This window comes from Callithrix jacchus, chromosome 15, assembly GCF_049354715.1.
Source record: "Callithrix jacchus isolate 240 chromosome 15, calJac240_pri, whole genome shotgun sequence".
Classification (NCBI taxonomy): domain Eukaryota; kingdom Metazoa; phylum Chordata; class Mammalia; order Primates; family Cebidae; genus Callithrix; species Callithrix jacchus.
In genome coordinates this window covers 16,034,003-16,046,301 of record NC_133516.1, presented here as the reverse complement: position 1 = coordinate 16,046,301, position 12,299 = coordinate 16,034,003, and the positions used below count along the sequence as shown (strand labels likewise).

Sequence of the window (12,299 nt, the reverse complement as noted above, 5' to 3'; positions counted from 1 at the left end):
TTTTTTGCTCTCTCCATTTGCTTGGTAAATCTTCCTCCATCCCTTTATTTTAAGCCTATGTGTGTCCTTGCATGTGAGATGGGTTTCCTGAATACAGCACACTGATGGTTTTTTACTTTTTATCCAACTTGCCAGTCTGTGTCTTTTGACTGGGGCATTTAGCCCATTTACATTTAAGGTTAATATTGTTATGTGTATATTTGATCCTGCCATTTTGATGCTAGCTGGTTGTCTTGCCTGTTAGTTGATGCAGTTTCTTCATTGTGTCGATGGTGTTTACCATTTGGTGTGCTTTTGGATTGGCTGGTACTGGTGTTCCTTTCTATGTTTAGTGCTTCTTTCAGGAGCTCTTGTAAGCCAGGCCTGGTGGTGATGAAATTTCTCAGCAATTCCATATTCATAAAGGATTTTATTTCTCCTTCACTTATGAAGCTTAGTTTGGCTGGATATGAAATTCTAGGTTGATAGTTCTTTTCTTTAAGGATGTTGAATATTGGCCCGCACTCCCTTCTGGCTTGTAGGGTTTCTGCCAAGAGATCTGCTGTGAGTCTGATGGGTTTCCCTTTGTGGGTAACCCAACCTTTCTCTCTGGCTGCTCTTAGCATTTTTTCCCTTCATTTCAACCCCAGTGAATCTGACTATTATGTACCTTTTGGTTGCTCTTGTTGAGGAATAGGAATATCTTTGTGGTGTTCTCTGTATTTCCTGGACTTGAATATTGGCCTGCCTTGCTAGGTTGGGGAAGTTTTCCTGGATAATACCCTGAAGACTGTTTTCCATCTTGAATTCATTCTCTCCCTCACATTCAGGTACACCTATCAAATGTAGATTAGGTCATTTCACATAATCCCATATTTCTTGGAGGCTTTGTTCATTTCTTTTTGCTCTTTTTTCTGTAGTCTTGCCTTCTCATTTATTTCATTGATTGGATCATCAATCTCTGACATCCTTTCTTCTGCTTGGTTGATTCAGCTATTCAAACTTGTGTATGCTTTGCAAAGTTCTCTTGTGTTTTTCAGCTCCATCAGTTCATTTGTATTCTTCTCTAAGCTGTTTATTCTTGTTAACATTTCATCTAACCTTTTTTCAGGATTCTTAGTTTCTTTGCATTGGGTTAGAACATGTTCTTTTAGCTCAGAGAGGTTTGTTATTACCCACTTTCTGAAGCCTGTTTCTGTCAATTCATTAGACTCATTCTCCATCCAGCTTTGTTCCCTTCCTGGTGTGGAGTTGTGATCCCTTGGAGGAGGAGGCATTCTAGCTTTTGATGTTTTCATCCTTTTTGTCCTGGTTTCTTCCCATATTACCTGTGGTCTTTGTCATTGGTGACTTTTGGATGGGGTCTCTGAGTGGATGTCCTTTTTGTGGATGTTGAAGTTATTTCTGTTTTTTAGTTTTCCTTCTAACCATCAGGCCTCTCTGCTGTAGGCCTGGTGTAGGTCCACTCCAGACCCTGCTTTCCTGGGGATCACCCAAAGGGGCTGCAGAACAGTAAGGGTTGCTGCCAGTTTCTTATTCTGTTATCTTTGTCCCAGAAGGGTACCCGCCAGATGTCAGCCTGAGCTCTCCTTTATGAGGTGTCTCTTTGGATACATAGGGGTCAGAGAGCTGCTTAAGGAGACAGTATGTCTCAGCTCAAATGCTGAGCTGGGAGCTCCATTGTTCCATTCAGAGCTTCTGGGCAGATACGTTTAAGTCTGCTGCTGTGGAATTCCTAAACACCTTTTGCCCCAGGTGCTCTGTCCTAGGAAGGTGGGGCTTTATTTAAAAGTTCCTGATGTACTGCTGCCTTTTTTCAGATGCCCTGCCAGCACGGTGGTAGTCTAGCCACAGTCAGCCAGCAGAGGCGTTACTGAGCTGCTGTATGCTTTGCCCAGCTGTTTTGTGAACTTCCTGTTAGAAGTGTCTCAGTAATGGTGGTCTGCCTCAGTAATGGTGGACTGCCTCAGTAATGGCGGACTGCCTCAGTAATGGTGAAATGCCTCTGTAGTAGTGGACTGCCTCGGTAATGGCTGACGCTCACCCCCACACTGAGCTGGACTGTCCCGGGTCCAGCTGCACTTGCTGCAAAACTCTCAATCCAGAGCATTTCAGATTGCTGGACTTTGTAGGTGGTGGGACCCACTGAGCCAGATCACCTGACTCCCTGTTTCAGCCCCCTTTTCTTCAGTTGAATGGGCAGCTCTGTATCCCAGGTATTCCAGGCACCTGTTGAAATGGCCACCTGGATTTGTGCAAGTGTTTGTGCAGAGAACCGTAGTACTGGCTGAAACAGCCATGCTGGAAACTCATGGCACTTTTCAGCTCAAGAATCTCCTGGTCTGCGGACAGTAAAAACTCATTTGGAAATGCAGTGATCACTCACCTTTTGTATTCTTCTTGCTGGGAACTGCACTCCAGAGCTGTTCCTATTCAGCTATCTTGAAATATCTGCCATCAATTTATTACCTGGTCTTTTTCCAGTTCTCTAAGACTGTTCCAGAAGTTCCCCTAATATGATTCTGAGTCTCCCAGCCACATTTCCTGAGGGGAAAATAGTACTCATCCCACCCCTTAAACCTATTTCCCACCTCAGGATACAATCAGAGATGAGAACATGTGCTTATATATTTGGTTATTTTGGAGAAAACAAATGTAAATAAGCTGCATGCCCACCTCTAGGAACAAGTTGTGTGAAAATTATAACACATCCTTATGATAGAATATCAGTCGACCATTACAAAGCCTATTTTTGAAAAGTTCCTTAATGATCCAGAATCATTTTTATGATGTATTTTTTAAATAAAAAGGATGTGTTCTCATTTGTATAAAAATATTGTATTTTAAAGTAGAACTGGAAACTGCTGGTAGAAATTACCTTGGGATCTTAGGATGTAGAACATGGTTCTTTTTCTCTTTTTAAAATTTTGTGTTCTTTTGACACTGCCCATCCTCAAGACTCCCCAAATCTCCATGTTAAAATAAATGTTTCCTCTATAACATCATTGTTTTACCTTACCTTGTATTATCATGTCTCTGTATTTGGCATTTGCACACACTATTTTTCTCCTAAGCAGTTATGAATGTGTGTTTAACAATAGCAGTGTTATCCAGGCTTAGCTTTCCAGAAAATAACATCACTAATCTCACATTAGCATGACAATACCTATCCACAGGCAGGGCAGGCCCATTCTTTTAGCCCTCCATTTCTTTGAAAGGCAGGTGCTGTGGGTTTTCATCCTGTTCCCAGTGTCAGGCACATGGTGGCTGTTTAACGTGTAGTCACATTAAACAGACCAAAGAGAATAATTCTTCCCATTATAAACTTGTTTTCTAATTCATCCTGAGAACATCTGGATGGAGACACCAATGCTTTGGACAGTGGGATTTCAGGAGTACTGAGAAGGCCTTTGCCTCTCTCCTGAGCTGATTACATTATCCCATCCCATAGTATGAGTTTCCTGAGCCAGTGTTCCTGCCCCAAGTGAGAGGGGAAGGTGCCATTAGAGTCACAGTGCACTCTCCATCACATCCTTACAACACATCCCTGAGGGCTGCACAGGGAGTCACAAAGGAAGTGGAAACCAAGCACCCAGAGGAGGATCTGGGACTAGGGAGGAGATGGCACTCTCCGAGTCCTGTGTGTCCCTTCTCCTCATCTTGCTCAGGGCTCTAGAGGCCAGGCACTGGTACAGGTTCAGCACACTGCCAGGGCATGAAGCCCTCTCTAAGAACAGTATCTAAGACACTGAGAGTCAGGCTTTGTCAGTGGGGAGAACCCTACTAATGGGGTGGGAGTGGAGGTTGCAGGTGAGTGCTATCTGTGATTTCAGCCTTCATGGCATTCTCCCTGTATATATGTCTGCTTCCAAATTTCCACATTTCTAAAGGACACCAGCCATACTGGAATAGGGGCCTAACCTATTCCAATATGACCTCATCTTAACTAATTACAAATAAGGTCATTATTTTGTGGTACTGGAGGTTAGGACTTCCGACATCTGAATCTTGCGGGGGACACAAGTCAACCTGTAACAAGGGGATGGGCAGTTCACAGGAGAAAAGAATTGTCCTCTCTCCCTTAACTCATGCTCCTCCTCCTGAGGATTTGTGTCCCGACATTTTAGCTTTCCTTTTAAGACATCATTCATTTAAGGAATTTAGAGTTTTGGAAACCAAGGGAAGGATCTTCCTTATATTGCTTTCTGCCCAACTCCATCCCTCCTTTGATGCAACCGGTTAGTTATGTGAATCCAAGAAAAAGCAAAAAAAAAAAAAAAAACCCACCACCAAAATCAGTAATATTTCAAAGAGGTGATTCTTTCAATAAAGTACACATTTATTTTCCTGGAGTACAGAAGTATAAGTCTAAGGCTAGAGGACTAGTGGCTAAGGATTGGGGGGGTTCAGGATCTCAGTTGTGTCCTCTTTGGAGACAAAATTTGGCAATCAGCAGGTGTTCCCTTAGCAAGTAAGAAGAGAGAAACAGCTTTAAAAACACACACACACATTTATTTTAAAATTTGACATAATCCTTGTGTAATTCAGAATTAGCTTAGGCATGTTTCAGAGGTTTCTGAGACTGATGTCTCAACTCTAAACCAATAGCAATAGCTTATTTGATTGGTGGAAGGATTAGAGAGGGCCCCATGATGCAGATGAATAAATGGCTATCAAAGAAGACAGAATCCCATAGACAGAGGAAGCATTCAGTCATAATTTTTAAATTAACTGTCAAAAATATGAAACATCTCACCAGACCATCAATAACATCCATCTCAAATCTGCATTTTACCAAAGTGTCCACATATAGATAGCACAGAACTAAAAGTTCTGTAGACTTCAGAATTATATTTAAATTAATTCAATCCTTCATATTAATAATTAAAAACTAGATTCTACCCAGTGTCATCTCAGTCTCCACACCAACATGGATGTCCAGCTGTCAGAATGGTACCTCCTCGGCACTCAGTGGTCATGATTCGAAGATTAAAATCAGCATGTCATATGAGAACATAAACCAAGCCAGGAGTTCACGGGCCCAGAGAGGGGTAAAGGACTTGTCCTATACAGCAGTGAAGCAGCCCACGTGCTCTGCCCATCCTAAGCAGAGTCAGACTGGAGCTGCGGGCAGCGAGGAGGAGGGGCATGTTCTGTGCTGTCCACTGCTTTGCATGGTTTCTTGGGTGTTCCAAGGAGGGTTGTTGTTATCTCCCAATATGACAGTTAATTCCCTGAGGACAGGACCTCTTCCCCGCTAGCCTCAGTCACAGCAGGGTGCATGCAGCTCAGGTGTGAACACAGAGCAGGTCCCTACTGAAGGCAGGAAGGAAACCTGCATGTACTGAGCACCTACTATGTGCCAGGTGCAGAGCCAGGACAGGTGCTTTCCTGTCACCCTCACCACAGCACTGTGAGATAGGATCATCATCCCCACTTTACAAATGTGAAAACAGAGGCTCAAGAAAGAGCATTTGCCCAGAGTGGCATAGCTAGTCAGTAGGGGAGCATCAATTCGAAAATCAAGGCCTTTCTAGCTATATAAGCTGAGGGTTTGGTAGTAAGTGAGGATCCCAGCTCCAAGATGGTTGGTGTGGAGCCCAAACATTAGATCCCCTTGAGCACATGGGGCCAGACTTGAGAGTCCAGAGGCCTGGGTGTAGGAATCCTGGCTCTACAGTATGACTTGGTGATTTTGTGCAAGTCTTTTAACTGCTCCACACCAGAGACTGCATGGGTCCAGTATGATTTCCTATCAGGGAGAGGGGACTTAGGAAAACCATCTGGAGAGCATGTTTGCAAACCTCAGTGGGCCAGCCTCTGCCCAGATCCCCTGATGTTGCTTTCTTGCAAAGAAGTAGTGCAGGGCATTGCAATCTGATATCACATTTCTCACACCTGATGAGAATCAGTTACAATCTCCAGGGTTCTGACCTCTGAGGGTGACATAAGTCTGGGGAGCCACACCACTACTCCCTGAGAGACATGCAAAGGCCCATGAGCTCAAATAAATTGGGGTCACAATGCTTTTAAAGCAAAAAAAAAATGCTTAAAAGAAATTTGGGAGGGGAAGATGATTTGAAAAGGAAAAAAAAAAACAGATGGTGGTTAGGAGGAGATTTGGGGGTAGGTATTAAAAAGGAAGAGTGGGAGTATGGTGTGCAAACCCAGCTGGTAGGATAGGGTCAGGCCCGGCCGAGCCTGAAGAAATCAGGTTTTGGGGATCTGGATTACCTGGTATCTGTCGTGAGGCTGCATTTTGTTACCTCAGACGTGGGTAGGAGGTTTCCTCAAAAAAATTTCTTGAGTCTCTAAGTTTAGGTAGATCTTAGAGAGTAAATATGGGAAGAAAAAAACACAACTCAAATGACTCAGATGTAATCTGCTTGCCAAGCTTCTTCTCTCCCTCTAAGACTCATTTGAATGCCCCTGGTATTACAAGGTCTTCTCTGATCCACAAACACAGTGTAAGTGTGTGGCCCTCCTGGGTGCTCAGAGAGCAAGCTCATCTCTCTACCAGTCCCCAGTGCGCTGAGCACACTGAATCCTACCTGCCTGTTCAGATGTCTGTCTCTCTCACTGAACGGGAGCAACTTGAGGACAGAGACTGTATCCTTCCGTAGCTTCCATCTCTACATGGAGAGAAAGAGGACTAGTCAAGACACTTTGCTCACAAGCACCCAGTCTAAGGACCAGCCCAACCAGCCAGAGTGATAGGAACATGTTCCAGGGGCATGGACCTTGGGAGCAACTTTGTTCTGAAGGAGTTGAGCATGTTTCCAATCCCCTGTACCACCTACCTGCCCCCCAGAGCCACCCTGCATTGGGCACAATTGTAATTTGGGAGAATTTCTTTAAAACATGAAATCAATATTTAGATGCAGATTTCAAGCAATATAGAGCATTAGTCTGTGAGAATGGCATAATTCTGTTGGGAAAAATGAAGCCCAGCTTTGGCATCCCTGATGGGAGAGGTAGACTTTGCATCTACCACGGTGGAAGGTGGGGGGGATGCTGTCTGGAAAGAATGCTAGGTATGTGTGCATGTGTGTGGGAGGAGGCTCTGGGCTCATAAACTGGCCACAGGGAAGGCTGGACCTGATTTCTTGATCACAGGCTCCTGAAGCCCCAGTGCTCTTGCTGACAGAGGCCCCTAGAGTAAAAGGAGCAGGCTGGAATTGTTCAGGTAAATGGTCTTCCCAGGCTGAGGTGGCCAAAGACCATCCATTCAGTGCCTGATGGAGAAGAGTGAGAAGGCTGTGCTTAGCAGTGAATGGTCCGGAAGCCAGGCAGTGTGGTCTTTCCAAACAGGTAGATATCCTCATCTGTGCCCTTGTTGAGATGCTTCACCAAATTCTTCTCATAGAGCAGCGGGTGGTAGGCGCCCATCGTGCAAGCAGTATCAAAGAACTTCTGGTAGTAGTAGCACACGTCGGTCCTGCGCTTTGATGGAAGGAACTCGTAAATATCCACCTGGTCACACAATGTCATCATAATGATGATACCTGGAGAGGGGAGCAGAGGTGAGTCATGCCCGACAGCCCCAGCATTGTCTCCCAAAATGCCAAAATGCCAGAGCTCTGCCCAGGGTCCAGAAGCTCATAACCCCGAATATGGAGAGGTTCCCCTCTGGAATTTTTATTTATGTCTGTGATTCCCAATCCAAGTTTCAACAAGCCAAGCCCAGCAGTGTTCCTTAGGATGCAGGGCTGTATGAGCGTTATGTACCTTTGAATCCCCAGCACCTAGGCCAGGGCCTGGTGAATAACAGAGCCTCCCGAAATGCTAGTAGATTAAATTACTCCATCAATCAGCCAATGAATGTATCCATGGAATAATTTATTTGAAGAAAGAGGACAAGGTTACTGAGCTGATTGAGGAGACAGTGCCATCATATATAATTAGCACTTTCTAGCACTGTGACATCCTGGAGAGCCTCTTGGATGATGCAATTTGGGAGCAGACTATTCCTTATAGCACTTGCATGAAACAGTGTTGGGGAGAGAAGACTTTTCTTCCCTTAGCTGGGAGAAAGGACAACTGGAACAAGAGCACTCCACAGTCTGTACTGATGGACTCTACTCATTCAGGCAGAGCAATTAGAGCCTAAGATGTTGGTGCTCTTCAGGGAGGCTGTGCAGAACTCTGGGATTCAGGCTCTAGCAGGAAGCAGAAGACTCATGCTGCCACCATGCTTGTCCCCAACTGGCTGAGTCATCTTAGGCAGGACACATCCCCTCTTTGGGCCTCAGATTCTTCATCTGTTCCAAGGGAATGATCCACCCAGTGCTCCTACTGCACAGGTCACTGTTAAGATTAAATAAGATCATGTTTCTAAAACCCCCTTTGTATACCATAAATATGGAATCTTTATAATAGGGTAGTTCTTACTGAAAGCAAAACTGCCAGCAGCAACTTTGTTCCAAAAGAATTAGAGATGAGATAAACCTTGCCTCTGCCCTCTGGCTGCTGCTGGTTGAATGGGAGAGAAAAGAAAGCTCTGCAACTAAATGATTAAGGCGCAGAAGTGCTCCTGGGATTATGAGAAGGAGCACTTCCCACAGGAGAAGACAAGTAAACCTCCCAGAAGCACTGCTGTGGGATGTGGAAGGGGCAGTGGCCATGAAGATGGGCAAAGGGGAGGACTGGTGGTAAAGGTAACAGGACAGGGCAGTGGGAAGCTGTGTCTCCCAAAATGCCAATGACTCCTGCTCAACAGGGCTCCAAGAAGAGCCCCAAATGTACCCAACCAAAAGTGAAAGAAAAAGGTATGAAGGAGATGTGATATGGTTAAGAACCCCAATCTCTCTATAAAGGAGTGCCTCTCATATTAAACACATATTTATTCACTTACTCAGGGAACATTTACCAAAGGGCTATCCCATGTTAGACTCAAAGAGAAGACACAATAGTTCCCACCCCAAAGGAGCCTGCAGTCTAGTAGGGGAGGTAGGCAGACAAGTGACACAGTGGTGAGTGGCTGGGGCCATTGACTGAAGTAATGGAGAAATCGTAGTTGCTTGATGCCTAGGTCCAGCCAAGGCTGACTAATGTAGACAGAAGTCCCTCCATGGAGCCCCCTGTTTTAAATCCAGCTTTGAGCCAACCTGCTATTTAAAGTACCTGGTGAAATTAGGACACGCCACCCTAGGTGACCCTTAAACAGGGGAAGCCCTCCCCTTCATGCCTACATTGCTTTTGCTACCATGAGCCTCTGGACAGAGAACTGCTGTCTGCCCCTCTCTGATCACCCTGCCCAGCTTGAGAATCTGTAAGTAATAAAAACCTCTTACACTCTCACATTCTGATTGTGTCATTGAAACTGTTCCCACAATCCAACCCCTGACAGTAAGGCTGCCCTAAAGGAACCCCCACAGGCTGCTGGAGATGGTAGCTACCAGTTAAGTTCATTGAGAAACTCAAAGAGTTTTTTTTCAAAACAGCCATTCAGTGGAAAAGGGGCCCACTGCGTGTTGAGGGAGAGGGCGGGGTGGTTAACTTCTGCTTATGCAGATCCTAGAGCCTCATTAAAAATTGCTTAGTGGTCCAGCTCAATTCAAGGAGAAAAGAGGGGAAGAGCAGACAGACCATGAGGTGTGGAGAAAATCCAAGAAGAGGACCACTGGCCAGCATTGTTCCAATAAACTCTGCACAGCACTGTTACTGATCCTTTTTTTGTTTTGTTTTAATTGTTTTTTTGTTTTGTTTTAGGTTGTGGGGTACATGTGAAGAACATGCAAGATTGTTGCATAGGTAAACACATGGCAGTGTGATTTGCTGCCTTCCTCCCCATCACCTGTATGGGGCATTTCTCCCCATGCTCTCTCTCCCCAATGCCCCAGCCCCCCAATGTCCCTCCCCTATTTCCGCATGTGCATGACCCCAGTGTGTCATGCTCCCCTCCCTGTGTCCATGTGTTCTCATTGTTCAAAACCCACCAATGAGTGAGAACATGCAGTGTTTGATTTTCTGTTCTTGTGTCAGTTTGCTGAGAATGATAGTTTCCAGGTTCATCCATGTCCCTACAAGGGACACGAACTCATTGTTTTTTATGGCTGCATAGTATTCCATGGTGTATATGTGCCATATTTTCCCTGTCCAGTCTATCATCGATGGAAATTTTGGTTGGTTCCAAGTCTTTGCTATTGTAAACAGTGCTGCAATGAACATTCATGTGCATGTGTCCTTATAGTAGAAAGATTTATAGTCCTTTGGATATATACCCAGTAATAGGATTGCTAGGTCAAATGAAATTTCTATTTCTAGGTCCTTGAGGAATCACCACACTGTCTTCCACAATGGTTGAACTAATTTACACTCCCACCAACAGTGTAAAAGTGTTGCGATTTCTCCACATCCTCTGCAGCATCTGTTGTCTCCAGATTTTTTACTGATCCCCATTCTAAATGGCATGAGATGGTATCTTAATGTAGTTTTGATTTGCATTTCTCTAATTACCACTGATGCTGAGCATTTTTTTATATGTTTGTTGGCCTCATGTATATCTTCTTTTGTAAAGTGTCTGTTCATATCCTTCGCCCACTTTTGAATGGGCTTGTTTGTTTTTTTCTTATAAATCTGTTTTAGTTTTTGTAGATTCTGGATATTAGCCCTTTGTAAGATGGGTAGATTGCAAAAATTTTTTCCCATTCTGTTGGTTGCCGATTCACCCTAATGACTATTTCATTTGCTGTACAGAGCTCTGGAGTTTGATTAGGTCCCATTTGTCTATTTTGGCTTTTGTTGCCAATGCTTTTGGTGTTTTGGTCATGAAGTCCTTGACTAATCCTATGTCCTGAATGATATTGCATAGATTTTCTTCTAGGGTTTTTATGGTATTAGGTCTTATGTTTAAGTCTTTAATCCATCTGGAGTTAACTTTAGGGTAAGGTGTCAGGAAGGGGTCCAGTTTCTGCTTTCTGCACATGGCTAGCCAGTTTCCCCAATACTACTTATTAAACAGGGAATCCTTTCCCCATTGCTTATTTTTGTCAGATTTGTCAAAGATCAGATGGTTCTAGATGTGTGGTGTTGCCTTTAAGGCCTCTGTTCTGTTCCATTGGTCTATATCTCTGTTTTGGTATCAGTACCATGCTGTTTTGATTACTGTAGCCTTGTAGTATAGTTTGAAGTCTGGTAGTGTGATGCCTCCAGCTTTGTTCTTTCTGCTTAGAATTGACTTGGCAATACAGGCTCTCTTTTGGTTTCATATGAAGTTTAAGGTGGTTTTCTCCAGTTTTGTGAAGAAGGTCATTGGTAGCTTGATGGGGATAGTGTTGAATCTGTAAATTACTTTGGGCAGTATGGCCATTTTCACGATATTGATTCTTCGAACCATGAGCATGGAATGTTTCTCCATCTGTTTGTGTCCTCTCTTATTTGGTTGAGCAGTGGTTTGTAGATCTCCTTGAAGAGGTTCTTTATGTTCCTTGTTAGTTGTATTCCAAGGTATTTTATTCTCTTTGTAGCAATTGTGAATGGCAGTTCATTTTTGATTTGGCTCTCTTCACATCTGTTATTGGTGTATAAGAATGCTTGTGATTTTTGCACATTGATTTTGTATCCTGAGACTTTGCTGAAGTTGCTTATCAGTTCCAGGAGATTTTGGGCTGAGACAATGGAATCTTCTAAATATACAGTCATGTCGTCTGCAAATAGAGACAATTTGACTTCCACCTTTCCTAATTGAATATCCTTTATTTCTTTTTCTTGCCTGATTGCTCTGGTTAGAAATTCCAATAATATATTGAATACGAGTGGTGAGAGAGGGCATCCTTGTCTAGTGCCAGATTTCAAAGGGAATGCTTCCAGTTTTTGTCCATTCAGTATGATATTGGCTGTTGGTTTGTCATAAATAGCTTTTACTATTTTGAGATATGTTCCATCAATACCTAGTTTATTGAGGGTTTTTAGCATAAAGCACTGTTGAATTTTGTCAAAGGCCTTCTCTGCATCTATTGAGATAGTCATGTGGTTTTTGTCTTTGCTTCTATTTATGTGGTGAATTACATTTATAGACTTGCATATGTTGAACCAGCCTTGCATCCCTGGGATGAAGCCTACTTGATCATGGTGGATAAGCTTTTTCATGTGCTGTTGCAATTGGTTTGCCAGTATTTTAATGAAGATTTTTGCATCTATGTTCATTATGGATATTGGCCTGAAGTTTTCTTTTCTTGTTGAGTCTCTGCCGGGTTTTGGTATCAGGATGATGTCGGTCTCATAAAATGATTTGGGAAGAATTCCCTCTTTTTGGATTATTTGGAATAGTTTCAGAAGGAATGGTACCAGCTCCTCTTCATATGTCTGGTAGAATTCGG

General features: G+C 43.6%; 1 protein-coding gene across 39 annotated transcripts in view; it reads right to left on the bottom strand.

Moving 5' to 3' along the window:
• Window positions 1-4,300: 4,300 nt before the first annotated feature.
• Window positions 4,301-12,299, bottom strand: part of ST6GAL1 (ST6 beta-galactoside alpha-2,6-sialyltransferase 1) — a 156,567-nt gene continuing 148,568 nt past the window's right edge. For all 39 annotated transcript variants that reach the window (XM_078350448.1, XM_078350449.1, XM_078350451.1 and 36 more), the window contains one exon: window positions 4,301-7,484. In XM_078350448.1, coding sequence (XP_078206574.1) covers window positions 7,243-7,484 — 242 coding nt within the window. In that variant the 3' untranslated portion in view covers window positions 4,301-7,242. The remainder of the gene's footprint in view (window positions 7,485-12,299) is intronic.